Below are 15,163 nucleotides of genomic sequence, written 5' to 3' on the forward strand. Positions count from 1 at the left end.
TGTGATTACAGGCTCCATTTGGAGGGTTGTAATGGTGAGACTGCTTTTTCAATATCTATTTTTCATTTCAAATTTGCTCACTGGTGTTTTATCTCATTTGGTTGTAAAATCCATTTCACAGCAGACGGGATAATCATAAGGAATGTGATGTCCTATTTAACAAATGCAAGGGCATGAGACATACGTCAGCTGAACACCAGTGCCCCTGCAGTCTGCTGTAGAATGTTATGGGGGTTTCAGTACCATGCCTGGGTGCAGTGTGTTCTCTGTGTGGGATGCTCAGGCACTGTCACATGCAATCATTTTCCTTGCTGTTGCTTAAAGAGAGTGTCACTGCTGCTGGCTGTGCAGAGCTAAGTATAAACTAGTGTCATTTGGAGCTTTGAATCGGGAATGTTTCCATTGCCAATGTGACTGTGAAATCAATTGAGGTGGAAAACATAACCGTTATTAAGGACTTTAAATATTTTACCTTGCATCTTTATCTGGTGAGAGACCACAGCTGGACTTGGTGCATTTTCAATAATATAACGAGTGATGGATCGCAGTAGCCTGCTCTCTGTACCAGGGTACGTAGCTGTTTCTTCTTGTTGAGCTTTGCTCTTACATTCTTTTTTCAATTAGTATTCAGCTGCTGGGCATAATTTTGTTTCCTTTTATTCTGAACCACACCAAAATTGCATTAACAAAATCAAAATCATGTTAACTAACTAATGTTGAACTAGATCTGGAATCTTGCTTCGTAAGAATGCCAGAGCTACACACGTCTCCTTGCTGTCATCAATCAAACCACACAGTTAAGCAGATTCTATTGTCTTTGCAAGCTATGTAAAATATCGAGCTCTTGGGCACAATGTGAGTCACCAGAGAGTAACTGTAATTTCAATGTGAATTCACAAGCTACTTCAGTCAGTAAGAATAGAGGGTGTACAATTTATAATTGTGACCTAGACCCCAAAATGGATTTGCAGCTGTTAACTCAGAATGGTGTATTTTGTATTTGCAGTCACTGGGATGCTAACTGAAGTTACTTTCTTTTGAGCAAGTAGATAAGCTTTTGTTGGTACCCTGTAATTCCCATACCTAATTGAGAGTAATGTGGAAACCTGATACCTCTGTGCCTTTTATTGACTGAAACTGGATACAAATTTTTAAGAAGAAGTAGTATTTATTGTGCATGAGCAGAGAACCCTTGTTGTTTCTGAAATTCTCAGTGGTTTACTCAGACTTTATAAAGAGGATAGGAGCATTGTGGTTATAGGGAGAGGCTGGGTTTGTTTTCCCTGAAGCGGAGGAGGCTGGATGGTATGACCTGATGAAGATAAATAAAACTATGAGAGGGATATACAGGGTAGGTATCAAAAAGCTTTTTCCCATGGAGGGTGTGTCAAGAGGGTATAGGTTTAAAGTGAGAGGTAGGAGGTTTAGAGAGGATCTGAGAGAGAATTTTTTTCACGGAGAGTAACTGGAGTCTCGAACGTGCTGCCTGAAGAAGTGGTGGAGACAGATACTGTCATAGCATTTAAGCAGCAGCAATTACTTCAATTGCCAAAGCATAGAAGGATACAGAGCTAACGTGGGTAAATGGGATGAGTGCAGGAAGGTACAACAGGCACCGTGGCCATGGTGGGCTGAAGGGTCTGTTACTGTGCCGTACAGCTCTATAACTCTATGACTCCATGGTAAGATGATGAAGATTTTATGGAATTAGCCAGATTAAGGAGTTCCGTTGGATCTTAGAACTCCAAGGCTAAAATTGGATTGATATATGAAAGTAAAAGGAAGTCTTAGATCTATAAAATTTAAAATCCTCAGCTTATCCCACAACCAATGACGTTGTTTTGGATGTAGTCAGAGTAAGGAAACACAGCAGCCAATTTACGCACAGGGGCCTTTTACAACAGTAATTCAGTGGGAAGATTTGTGTTAAAGTGGTGCTGTTTCTGTGATTAAATAAAAGATAGGGATACCGAGAGAAGCTTCACTTTTCTTTGGTGCCGTGATTTACTTGGAAACTGGTTAGGACTTTAGTTTGTTATGTCATCCGACAGTGCAGTTCTCCTTAAGAATATAGAGGGTTGTAAATTTCCTATACTAACTTTAGCCAGATCAATTCTTTTATTTAAAATTCATAAACATAAGGAATCATCCTTGTTATAGTGTAAGTTGATAGCTAACTGTAACTGGGTTACCTCTGTTGATTTAAGTTAGGATAAATTTTACAGAAGAAAATACACTTGTAATTGTTTACCTCAGTCATCAGATAAAATAAGCTGGAGAGAATCCAGAGAACAGCACCTTCCACCTGGTCTCTTGGAAAGAACAGATTTGAAAGATTAAATTGGCCTTTCACATTCCATGCTTTTCTACGGCCAACAACAGCCAACATTAGTTGAGAGTGGGGAAATTTTATGAAAAGAGAAACTCTGTATTTTACATCCAGAATAAAATACTCACTATTTATTAAAGGTCTTCCATACAACTAATACAATAAAAATAACACTCATTAATAAAACATAGAATGCTGTGTAGGGAACACAAACAGTAAAAAGCCAGTGGAACACTGTATAATATGGTATAATTCAATAGGCTTGCTTAAAATACTATCCTGTGAATCATGTGATGTTATTCTGCACAAACAGCATTAGCAGCAGCTGTGATAGAGTCTTTTATGAACAGTATCTAAATGATATTCAGCCATCTCAATGTGTTCGTATTAAGAAAAAAAATGATATGGAAAAGATATTTGTAAAAAATCTGTGATAAATCTACCCCATCCTCAGGGATGTCCTCTAAATATAAAAGAATGATTTCTAAACATCCAAAGTACCACAATTTATGTAGCCAATGGGTATTCCTGACAGGAGTAGCTACTATTGCAAGAGATTAAATACAGTATCTAGTTCTTGCTAATATTCATGAATCATGACCCCTCCGAAATGTCATCTTTACCTAGTGGAGAATCAGACCAAATACTTTTCTGAAGTAGCAGAAATCATTCCATCAGTTTCCTGTCCCAAAGTCTAGGCTGGCACATTTGCTGGAAAGCTCTGACATCTCTCCGCAACTCACCCACTGCATTGGAGCCAACTAAGTGTAATGTAGAGTAAAGCTGCACCCTCTGAATTTCCTCAGTTCATTAGGAGTAAGAGGTTAGGCGCAGCTAAATAGATATGTATCTGTCAAGTGATAGACCCATTTATCAGGAAGGTTTGGATAATCACAGCATGGGTTCAACGAAGTAGAGGAACACGTCTGTAGGATCACAAGTTTGTGTATACCTTTAGAGTGTAGTATGAAGCATTCATTGTGAAGCCCTTGCTTTATGAGGCCATAGATTGTCCTGCTTATTCCCCTCCCCCAATATCTCGGCCCTGCAGGATTCTTACATATGAGAAAGGAGAGTGCAACTGGTTACCTTGCCTGTCACGGTCAGGGCACTGACCTTCTTATAGCACTGAACTGCAGTTTAGGAATGAGAGAGATGGCACTCACTATCAAGCTCCTCCCTCCACATGACACTCATGCATCTTATTTAAAGTTGCCTTCCATGTATAGACTCTGCAGTCTGTGTCTTAGGTGTTATGACTTTTTAAGGAGATTAGTTTCATTATAATATTGGTATTTCTTTTATTTTCCTCTTTGGTATGCTTATGCCATTTTTTTAACTGTCTGCTCCAGTCAAATTTAATCCAAAGGTGAGGCATAAAATGACAGACGAGCCATCAAATGTGCTTCTGTGGCAGTGGACTCATTAACCCCAGCAATTGTGTACCTGCTGCTCCCTCAAACTGCTGCTGTAATTGTAAATCATATTTGTCTTTTAAAATGTTGCACTATTATCTCACACAAATCCCACAATGGTAAGCAATGGAATGGTTAAAACTAGAGGTCGCAGAAAGTTTTGTTCAGAGTTTCAGCAGCAGATGAACAGAGGCAGAGTCAATAACATGCAATGTTATAGTGTATCAACAGGTGGTCTTTTCAACAGAGAGGGTATAGGGCCAAATAGGATAACAATCTGTGCAAAGTCTGCTTCAGCCTGGGACAATAATAAGGGATGAGCATGGAATTGGAAACAAGCCAATGAAGTTTGGTATTTTGTTTGAAAATCTATCTGTCTGTTCTCTTCTGACACCATCAGCCATCTTCCATGTTGCCTAAGTAAATATGGTCATATCAGAACAGTGAGAACTTTCAACAGTAGTTCTCATCTGCAGTTCACTCCCTGAAAAGGTGATATAAGCAAATCCAATTATTGTTTTCAAATGAGAATTGGATAGGTCCTCCCTTGAGAAATAAACAGGATATGAGGAGAGTTGGGTTGTTCTTGTGTGGGCTCTTTTAGCCAAGACACCCCTCTCCATGCTGTGGTGATTCAGTAAATCTCTGCTACCAGACTTTCCAGTTGTGGACAATCTGCTATGGCTATATTTCTGTCTTCATTGGGCCCAGATTTTGGATGCAGAGTACACAAAAGCTGCTTTTGTATTACATTCTAGAACAAGCTGCCCTGAAATTTTACATCTATGCTTCTGTGGAGCTGGTGCCTTTAATTGAAACAGGAACTAAGGTAATAATTATCACCTGAAACGGCAGCTGAGAAGATTTCCCTCATCTTTTAAGTGTAATAATGCATCATAGAATGATCTTAAATGTTCTGTTCATACAAGAGTTCCATGGCACATTATTCCTGTTTATGGTAAGAGCTTGATGGATTACCTCTCCTCACTCATTAAGGTTATTTATAATGCTATTTAAATATTCCATCTGAAAATGTCATAAGATAACATCAACTGAAAGATTTAATTGGAACATAGAACACAGAATATAGCACAGTACAGCAAAGGAACAGGCCTTTCAGCCCACAATGTCTGTGCCAAACACAATGCCAAGTTAAACTAAATCTCTTCTGCCTGTACATGATCCATATCCCTCCATTACCTGCATATTCATGTGTCTTTCTAAAAGCCTCTCAAACACCATTATCATATCTGCTTCCACCACTACCCTGGCAGCCTGTTCCAGACACCTACCACTCTCTGAAAAGAAACTTTCAGTCTCTCACCTTAAATGCATATCCTCTAGTATATGAACTGCATAATTTTTTTGATCATTTTCTTTGCTTTCGCAATTCTGAAATAAACATGGTGGGCTGAAGAGCCTGTTTCTATGCTGTACAAATCTATGACTCTTTGACTCTAAACCTGTATGGATTACATACATAGATCCCATACTTCTAGCAATGCTGAAATATAGCACTCATTGAAGCATTAAGGTAACTAATTTTCCAGCCATTTTCTTCCCGTTACGCTTCATTAGAAAGTGACCGAGTGTGGTATTGAGAAAAAGCTGTAGTGATCTGAACCTGAACATTTAAACTCAAGTGTCAGCATCATTTGTTGAATTAAAGTATATCAATCTTTCCATGTACCTGTACATTCCAAGCAGTTTTATTAACCAAAAGGATATAGTCACAGAACACAGGATGGGCAATAGATGATGACCTTGATTGGAGGTGCATATCTTATCTACATGTTAAAAAAAATGAAGGAAACTGGTAGGTGTTATGGACTCAGTGAAAGTCCCTTTAAGATAGAGAGTGTGTGTGTATGTGTGTGTGGGGCGTGCTTACGTCAATAGAAGATAAAGGACGTAATGACGTTGAAGAAGAAGTTAGAAGAAGAAGAGAGAGAGAGAAGGGAGAGAGACACCAGCCTGCTTGTTTTCTCTATCGATGGATGAGAAACAATAACTGTGTTTGCCACTGAAATCCATGTATGGAAGTTGGAAGTAATCCGGTGGAGTTCACTTTGTTGCTGACCTGTAGAAGGAAACAGGTATTTGTGTGTGGACGACCACGGTTCGGATGCTTTTCGGGGTGAGCAAGTCACTACCGAGTAAACACTGAAGTGTCGTTTGGGTTCCATCGTGGAACATTTGGATTTCGTATGTACTCTCTCTATGTTTTTCTACATCTACATCTTATCTTCAGACAACGGTGGTTGTTGAAGAAGCCCTTGCTCATGTTTCACCTTATGGCTTGCGGAACTGAACTTTAAGAACCATTCCGGAACTGGGAGTTTTGGACTTTGTCACACACACACACGAAGAGTTTAGTTTTGGGGTTAACGTTCGAGGTTTAACATTTTTGAATTCTAACATACTAACATTTTTACTTTTATTTTACGTATTACCATAAGTAGTGATTAATAAAATAGTTTTTAACGCTGAATCATGCTCAGTGTGTTTCTTTTGTTGCTGGTTTGTGACAAAATTGGGGGCTCGTCCGGGATAGTTCCCAAGGTTAACGAGTGTCGTCTGGGATTGTACCCCAGATTGACGAAATTTGTTCGAGATTCAATCCAAAGATTTTTGAGGGAGGTCTGATAAATTCTTTTTAATTGGCTTGTGTGTGTGGAAACCAGCAGCAATGGATATTAAGGCATTTTTGGAGTCACCAACCCAAAAGGGATTGGAGGTGGCGAAAAAGGATGATTTGATAAAGATTGCTACAAGGCTAAACCTTACAGAAGTAAAGCAGTCTATGAGAAAGGCAGATATTCAGAGATTGATAGCTGGCCATTATGTGGAAAAGAAGGTGTTTGAGAAGGAAGTGTTAAAACAGTTTCCTGGCAGTGAAATAGCAATTTCTGAGGCACAGGTGCAGCTGGCAAAGATAGAGGCTGAACGAGAACAAACCCAGTTAAAGATAGAGGCTGAACGAGAACAAACCCAGTTAAAGATAGAGGCTGAACGAGAACAAACCCAGTTAAAGATAGAAGCTGAACGAGAACAAAAGAAATTAGAGGCCGAACAAGAGGAAAAGAAATTAGAGGCTGAACAAAAGAAATTAGAGACTGAACAAAAGCTAACTCAGATGAAGATAGAGGCTGATCTAGCAATGAAGCAGATGGAATTGAAGAGGATGGAGCTGGATAGTGAGGAGAAGGAGAAACAGAGGCAGCATGAGTTACAAATGAAGCGTAGGAGTTCGGAATCTGATTCTGATGATGGTTTTTCAGCCAGCAGGGAGGTTCGATTAGTCCCTCCGTTTGAAGAAGATCAGGTTGATCAGTATTTCCAACATTTTGAAAAGGTTGCTGTGAGTTCAAACTGGCCAAGGAAAGGATGGGCTCTTATGGTACAGAGTGTGATTAAAGGTAAAGCTCAAAAAGCTTATTCTGCTTTGTCTGTTGAGGATGCAGCTGATTATACCAAGGTAAAACAAGCTATTTTGAAGGCCTATGAATTGGTCCCTGAGGCTTATAGACAAAAATTCAGAGACTTGAGGAAATCTGCAGATCAGACTTATATGGAATTTGCCAATGGAAAGAGAATATGTTTTGAACGATGGTGCCTGGCTAAAAATGTAGATGGGGATTTTGATAAATTGACAGAATTGATACTAGTGGAAGACTTTAAAAGATGTGTTCCAGCTGAATTAACAACATATTTAAATGAAAAGGCAGTGGAAACTTTACAAGAAACTGCTAGGTTGGCAGATGATTATGCTTTAACCCATAAATCCAAATGGGGACAACCTAAAACCTTTCAAAAGAGTTACAAAGACAATCCAGGGAAACCAGAGATTAAATTAGGAGGTAATCAAAAAGGAAAGGATGAAAAGAAGCCAGGGCTGGAGAAACCTGTTGAGCGTACTTGTTATTACTGTAGGAAACCTGGCCACGTGATATCTAATTGTGCCCTTTTGAAGAAAAAGAAGGAAGCTGGGCCCAATGCTTGTTTTCAGGCAATTAAAAATCAAAAAGGTTCAGGAGATGCTGTTAAAGATCAGTCCTTGCAAGAGGGAAAAGCGGAAAAGTTGGAGGAGGTGAGAAAAGAATTCCGTTCGTATGTATCAGAGGGTTTTGTTTCACTGAATGATGAGTCACCCCAGGTGCCAGTGAAAATTCTTAGAGATACTGGGGCTAGTCAATCTCTCTTGCTGGACAGTGTTTTAAATTTTGGTGAAGAAAGTGACACTGGTGAAGTAAATCTAGTACGAGGCGTTACAGGTGAGACCATGTCTGTCCCTTTTCACAGGGTGATTTTAAAGTCAAAGTTCGTAGAAGGACCAGTCGAGATAGGGATAAGACCTAGTTTGCCAGTGGAAGGAGTTTCTTTGTTATTGGGAAATGACCTTGCAAATGGAGAAAGTGATCCTGTGGTACGGTTAACAACCAAACCAAGGATTGATGAGTCTGAGGATGATTCAGATGTTTACCCATCATGTGCGGTGACTCGAGCTAGAGCTAAAGAATTAGCCAAGACAGACAGTCCGGTGCAGTCTGATGTAGTTCCTTGTGACAGTCCTAAACAGGAAGAAAATTTTGATGCCTTATCTGAGACTTTTCTGTCTTCACTGGAGGATCAACATCCTTACAGTGAGCCTGAATTTAAAGATTTGTCTTTGTCGAGGAAGGATTTTCTGGTGGAACAGACAAAGGACCCTGAGTTGACAGAATTGAAAGAAAAAGCACTCTCATGTGAGGAGATTGAAAAGGTGCCAACTGGATATTATGTCAAAAATGGAGTGTTAATGAGGAAATGGAGACCTCCTCATGTTCCTGTTAATGAGGAATGGGAAGTTATTCATCAGGTTGTTGTTCCAAAAGTTTATAGGGATGAGATTTTAAACCTGGCCCATAGTATGCCTTTGGGTGGTCATTTTGGTGTGAATAAAACTGTAGGGAAGATCTTGAAACAATTCTATTGGCCTGGTTTGAGAAAAGATGTGGTGATGTTTTGTCGAACCTGCCACACATGTCAGATGGTAGGTAAACCAAATCAAAAACCCCCTGTGGCTCCTTTGAAACCAATTCCTGCTTTTGGTGAACCCTTTTCGAAGGTGATTGTGGACTGTGTTGGCCCCTTACCAAAGTCTAAGACTGGAAATCAGTATTTGTTAACCATCATGTGTGCCACTTCTAGATTTCCAGAGGCAATACCCCTTAGAAATATTAAGGCCAAGACGGTGTCAAAGGCTCTTGTAAAATTTTTTACCTTGTTTGGTTTGCCAAAAGAAATCCAATCTGATCAAGGTAGTAATTTTATGTCAAAAATTTTTCAACAAATAGTCTATGAGCTGGGAGCAAAGCAGATTGTATCATCTGCATATCACCCAGAATCTCAAGGAGCTCTGGAGAGATTTCATTCTACTCTCAAAAATATGCTGAAGACTTATTGCTTTGAAAACACCAAGGATTGGGACGAAGGTATCCATTTACTTTTGTTTGCCGTTAGAGAATCGATCCAGGAGTCAATCGGATTTAGTCCGTTTGAGCTTGTGTTTGGACATAGGGTGAGAGGACCTTTGGAGTTGTTAAGAGAGCAATGGGTTAATGAGGAAGTTCACTTGAGTCTGTTGGACTATGTCCAAAAATTTAAAACTCGGTTGGAGAGAGTCTGCCAGCTAGCGAGAGAGAATCTGAAAACAAGCCAGATAAGAATGAAGACATATTTTGATAGACGTGCTCGGCCTAGGACATTCGCAGTGGGGCAAAAGGTGTTGGTATTTTTCCCTAGCCAAAATAATCCCTTGCAAGCTCGTTTTTCTGGACCCTATGTTATTGAATCTCGAGTGACTGATCTAACATATATAATCAAAACACCAGATAGACGCAAGAAAACACAACTCTGTCACGTAAACATGCTAAAACCTTATTATGAGAGGGATTCAGTGGTGGCCTTGGTGGATGGTGAAAAGGTTGTTTCTAGAATGCCTGATGTTGATGTTGAGGAAGGCCAATTTAGACCAAATATTGTTCCATCGAAACTAAAAAACCAAAATATCCTGGAGAACCTTGAAACGAAGTTGGACCATTTACAAGTTTCACAAAAACAACAGATGAGAGAATTAATTTTAAAATTTAAAAATCTGTTCCCAGATGTTCCAAACAGAACATCGATAATTACCCATGATGTTGATGTTGGGGATGCAAAACCAATCAAACAACACCCATATCGAATGAATGTGGAAAAAAGTAAACTTGTTGATCAGGAAATAAAATACATGTTGGAAAATGATATTATTAGACATTCTACTTCAAATTGGAGTTCGCCCTGTGTTATTGTACCTAAACCTGATGGAACTGTTAGATTTTGCACAGATTACAGGAAAGTGAATGCTGTAACAAAGTCAGATGCTTACCCTATTCCTAGGGTGGATGATTGCATAGACAGAGTGGGAAAGGCAAAATTTCTTACAAAGATTGACCTATTAAAAGGGTACTGGTGTGTTCCATTAACAGATAGAGGAAGGGAGATTTCTGCCTTTGTAACCCCTTCTGGATTGTATGAATACAATGTTTTGCCATTTGGAATGAAAAATGCTCCGGCAACATTTCAAAGAATGATTAATTCAGTGATTCATGGGTTAAAACATACAGATGCCTACATTGACGACTTAGTGACTGGGAATGATACTTGGGAAGATCACATCTCTGCGTTAGAAAGGTTGTTTGAAAGACTTTCCAAGGCTAACCTTACAGTTAACTTGGCTAAAAGTGAATTTGGCCATGCCACTGTGACGTATCTTGGTTATGTTGTAGGTCAAGGCAAGCAAGCTCCTGTTCAGGCAAAAGTTCAAGCAATATCTGAGTTCCCTATTCCCACAGGTACGAGGACTGTTAGAAGATTTTTGGGAATGGTTGGATATTATCGAAAATTTTGTAAAAATTTTGCTGATATTGCTCTTCCCCTAACTAATCTTCAGAAGAAGGGAGTAAAGTTTGTTTGGACAGATTCTTGTCAAGAAGCATTTGAGAAGCTGAAAGCCATTTTATGCTACCATCCTGTGCTCAGAACACCTGACTTTGAAAAGCCATTTTCATTAGCAGTAGATGCCAGTGATGAAGCTGCAGGAGCTGTGTTGTTGGGTGACCTTGATGATATTGACCATCCTGTAGCTTACTTTTCAAAGAAATTTAATGAGCATCAAAAGAATTATTCCACCATAGAGAAAGAATTACTGTCGCTTGTTTTAGCCTTGCAACATTTCAGTGTATATGTTTGCACCGCTCAGAAACCATTGACTGTGTATACAGATCATAACCCATTGGTGTTTCTGAGCCGAGTCAAAAACAAGAACAGAAGGCTGTTAAACTGGAGTTTAATTTTGCAAGAGTTTGATCTCATGATAACTCACATTAAAGGCAAAGATAATGTGATTGCTGATTGTCTTTCCCGATGTTAAATGGGAAACATGTATCTATACTAATCTGATAGTCTGTAGTTGTGTAGCGTGATAATTATTAACATTACTTACTGAATGCGCGGTTAAAATTTTCTTGGGAAAATTTTTTTTTTTAGGTGGGAGGTGTTATGGACTCAGTGAAAGTCCCTTTAAGATAGAGAGTGTGTGTGTATGTGTGTGTGGGGCGTGCTTACGTCAATAGAAGATAAAGGACGTAATGACGTTGAAGAAGAAGTTAGAAGAAGAAGAGAGAGAGAGAAGGGAGAGAGACACCAGCCTGCTTGTTTTCTCTATCGATGGATGAGAAACAATAACTGTGTTTGCCACTGAAATCCATGTATGGAAGTTGGAAGTAATCCGGTGGAGTTCACTTTGTTGCTGACCTGTAGAAGGAAACAGGTATTTGTGTGTGGACGACCACGGTTCGGATGCTTTTCGGGGTGAGCAAGTCACTACCGAGTAAACACTGAAGTGTCGTTTGGGTTCCATCGTGGAACATTTGGATTTCGTATGTACTCTCTCTATGTTTTTCTACATCTACATCTTATCTTCAGACAACGGTGGTTGTTGAAGAAGCCCTTGCTCATGTTTCACCTTATGGCTTGCGGAACTGAACTTTAAGAACCATTCCGGAACTGGGAGTTTTGGACTTTGTCACACACACACACGAAGAGTTTAGTTTTGGGGTTAACGTTCGAGGTTTAACATTTTTGAATTCTAACATACTAACATTTTTACTTTTATTTTACGTATTACCATAAGTAGTGATTAATAAAATAGTTTTTAACGCTGAATCATGCTCAGTGTGTTTCTTTTGTTGCTGGTTTGTGACATAGGGTGGAACAGTGAATGACAAGAGGGAGATGGTAAAGAACTAAGTACATAAGGAAATAAAAGAGAGACACGGGTTGACATAGGACCAATTGATAACGGTGCAGGAGGTATTATAATGGACGATAGTGAGATGGCAAGGGAATTGAATGAATATTTTGCATCGGTCTTCACCGTGGAGGACATAAGCAATGTGCCCGTTAGTCAGGAGTCTCACGAATTGGAACTGAGTTCAGTTGAGATTAATAGGGAGAAGGTGCTAGGAAAACTAAAGGGGCTTAAGACTGATAAGTCTCCCGGACCGGATGAGGTGCATCCCCGGGTTCTGAAGGAGGTGGCTGTAGAGATAGTGGAGGCATTGGCGATTATTTTTCAGGAATCGATAGATTCTGGCATAGTTCCGGAGGACTGGAGGGTAGCGAATGTAGTTCCGTTGTATAAGAAAGGTGGGAGGCAGCACAAAGGCAATTACAGACCTATTAGTCTGACGTCAGTGGTGGGAAAATTATTGGAATCTATCCTCAAGGAGGAGGTTACCGAATACCTAGAGGCGCAAGGCAAGATTGGACCTAGTCAACATGGTTTTGTGAAGGGGAGGTCCTGTCTGACCAACCTATTGGAGTTTTTTGAAGAAATCACAGGTAGGGTGGATAAGGGAGAGACAGTAGACGTTGTGTATTTAGACTTTCAAAAGGCCTTCGATAAGGTGCCTCACAAGAGACTGATTAATAAGATGAGAGGTCATGGAATTATGGGTAGGATAGCAGAATGGGTGGAGCATTGGCTGGTTGGCAGGAAGCAAAGAGTGGAAATAAAAGGATCTCATTCTGGTTGGTTACCGGTTACTAGTGGTGTGCCGCAGGGGTCGGTGTTGGGGCCGCTCCTTTTTACCTTGTACATCAATGATTTGGATGATGGAATAAATGGTTGTGTGGCTAATTTTGCGGATGACACCAAGATAAGTGGAGGAGTAGGGAGCATAGAGGAAATAGAAAGGATGCAGAGGGACCTAGACAGTTTAGGAGAATGGGCAAGGAAATGGCAGATGAGATTCAATGTTGAGAAATGTGCAGTTGTACACTTTGGAAGCAGAAATAAGCGGGTAGATTATTATCTAGAAGGAGAGAAGATTGATAGTACGGTAGTACAAAGGGACTTGGGGGTACTCATACAAGATACCTTAAAAGTTAACCACCAGGTTGGATCGGTGGTTAAGAAAGCGAATGCTATGTTGGCATTCATCTCGAGAGGTATAGTGTATAAAAGTAAGGAAGTGTTGATGAGGCTCTACGGGGCACTAGTGAGGCCTCATTTGGAATACTGTGCGCAGTTTTGGGCCCCACATCTTAGGAAGGATGTGCTGATGTTGGAGAGGGTTCAGAGGAGATTTACGGGAATGATTCCGGGAATGAAAGGGCTTACGTATGATGAGCGTTTGTCGGCTCTTGGACTGTACTCACTGGAGTACAGAAGGATGAGAGGGGACCTCGTAGCGACATTTAAAATGTTGACAGGAAAGGATAGAGTAGATGTGGCTAGGCTGTTTCCCTTGGTGGGCGAGTCCAGGACCAGAGGGCACAATCTTAGAATTAGAGGGTACAGTTTCAAGACAGAGATGAGGAGAAATTTCTTTACCCAGAGGGTGGTGAACTTGTGGAACTCCTTGCCACACACAACAGTGGAGGCCAGATCAGTGGGGGTGTTCAAGGAGGAGATAGACAGATATCCAAATAGTCAGGGTATCAAGGGATATGGGGATAAGGCTGGAAAATGGGATTAGAATAGTTTTTTTTTGTTCCCCACCCCATTTCTTTTTACCTTTTCCTTGGAGCAGACTCGATGGGCCGAATGGCCTGCTTCTGCTCCCTTGTCTTGTGATCTTGTGAAGTAAATGACTGATGGATCCAGTGGAGGTGTAAGTGAGAATATCAGAATCAATACCAACAGTTGCTGTTCACAATAATTTGGAATTGGTAAACTACATATTGAGTCTGAAAGGCTGTAATGTGCATTATTGAAAGCAGAGGTGTTGCTCCTCAAGTTTACAGTAGAGCAGTATATGACAGAGAGCACAGAGTGGGATGGAATGGGAGGAAGTGTAGCCTAGGCTGGATATTGTCTATGGCCTATCCCCAGAAGCGGAGGTAGAGAAGTGGAGAAAGGATAGAGATGAACATACAAGAGTGAGGGAAGAAGAAACATTGGAAGTGATGAACTGTTTCAGTTCAAGACAGAAAGAGGAAATGGCACAGTGGCAATTATCAATGTATTGGAAAGGGGGACATGATATGACAGGAAGAAGTATTCCACATATCCTATGAACTACTGGGAACAATAAGGATTTCCATTGAAACTCCTCTTGTTTGAGGCAGTCAGTAAGGTATCATTTATATCCTAATTATTTTGTTTTTAAACTCCATTACTTACTCAATAAATTACTTTGAACTCCAATAAGTGTTTTATATATAAATGAGGAAACCATTCCTATTTCTTATACAGCAGGAGCCCACAAAGAGCAATATAACTGTTTTCAAGTTGTTGTTTGAGGAATGTGTTTTGGTCAGGATACTGAAGAGTTTTGTTTTCAATTACTGTCATGGGATCTATAATGGTCATCTAAACTAATGACAGATAGGATCTTGACTGAGAATGTCTTTGGAAACACTTCACCATCCAAATGTGCAGCACTCACTCTTTGATGCACCAGAATATCAGCCTAAATTTTGTTGACTCGCGTCTGGGCAAGAGCTTGAACCCACAACTTTTAAGTTCAGAGAGAAAACACTACAAATTGAGCCATGCTGATATGTGGCACAGCCAAATTACGGACCAGAAATCAAGCTCCTTCCCAAAGGAAATCCGTAGATGTGACCATCTGTTTCGTCTTCTCTGTACATTAGCTCAGGGCTGTTTAATGTTCCTCTATGAAACTCTTCTGTTGCCACTCCATTTATTTTAAGTATTTCTAAGTTCCCATACTGTCCTACAATCAGATTGACTGGCACTACTGAAACTATTTTTACCCTATCAGACAAAAATCTCTGTGCCTAATGAGTATTGTATGTAATTTAAAGAAGTACCAAAATAAAAACTACTAACAATGTTAGTTGACTAGTAACCTTGGGCCAGAAAGTA

General features: G+C 40.0%; 1 protein-coding gene across 2 annotated transcripts in view; it reads left to right on the top strand.

Annotated features, from left to right (window-relative positions):
• Positions 1-288: 288 nt before the first annotated feature.
• Positions 289-15,163, top strand: part of sphkap (SPHK1 interactor, AKAP domain containing) — a 104,126-nt gene continuing 89,251 nt past the window's right edge. For both annotated transcript variants that reach the window (XM_052017145.1, XM_052017146.1), the window contains exon 1: positions 289-569. In XM_052017145.1, the coding sequence (XP_051873105.1) occupies positions 538-569 (32 nt within the window). In that variant the 5' untranslated portion in view covers positions 289-537. The remainder of the gene's footprint in view (positions 570-15,163) is intronic.

The sequence above is a fragment of the Pristis pectinata genome, chromosome 6, assembly GCF_009764475.1.
Source record: "Pristis pectinata isolate sPriPec2 chromosome 6, sPriPec2.1.pri, whole genome shotgun sequence".
NCBI lineage: Eukaryota > Metazoa > Chordata > Chondrichthyes > Rhinopristiformes > Pristidae > Pristis > Pristis pectinata.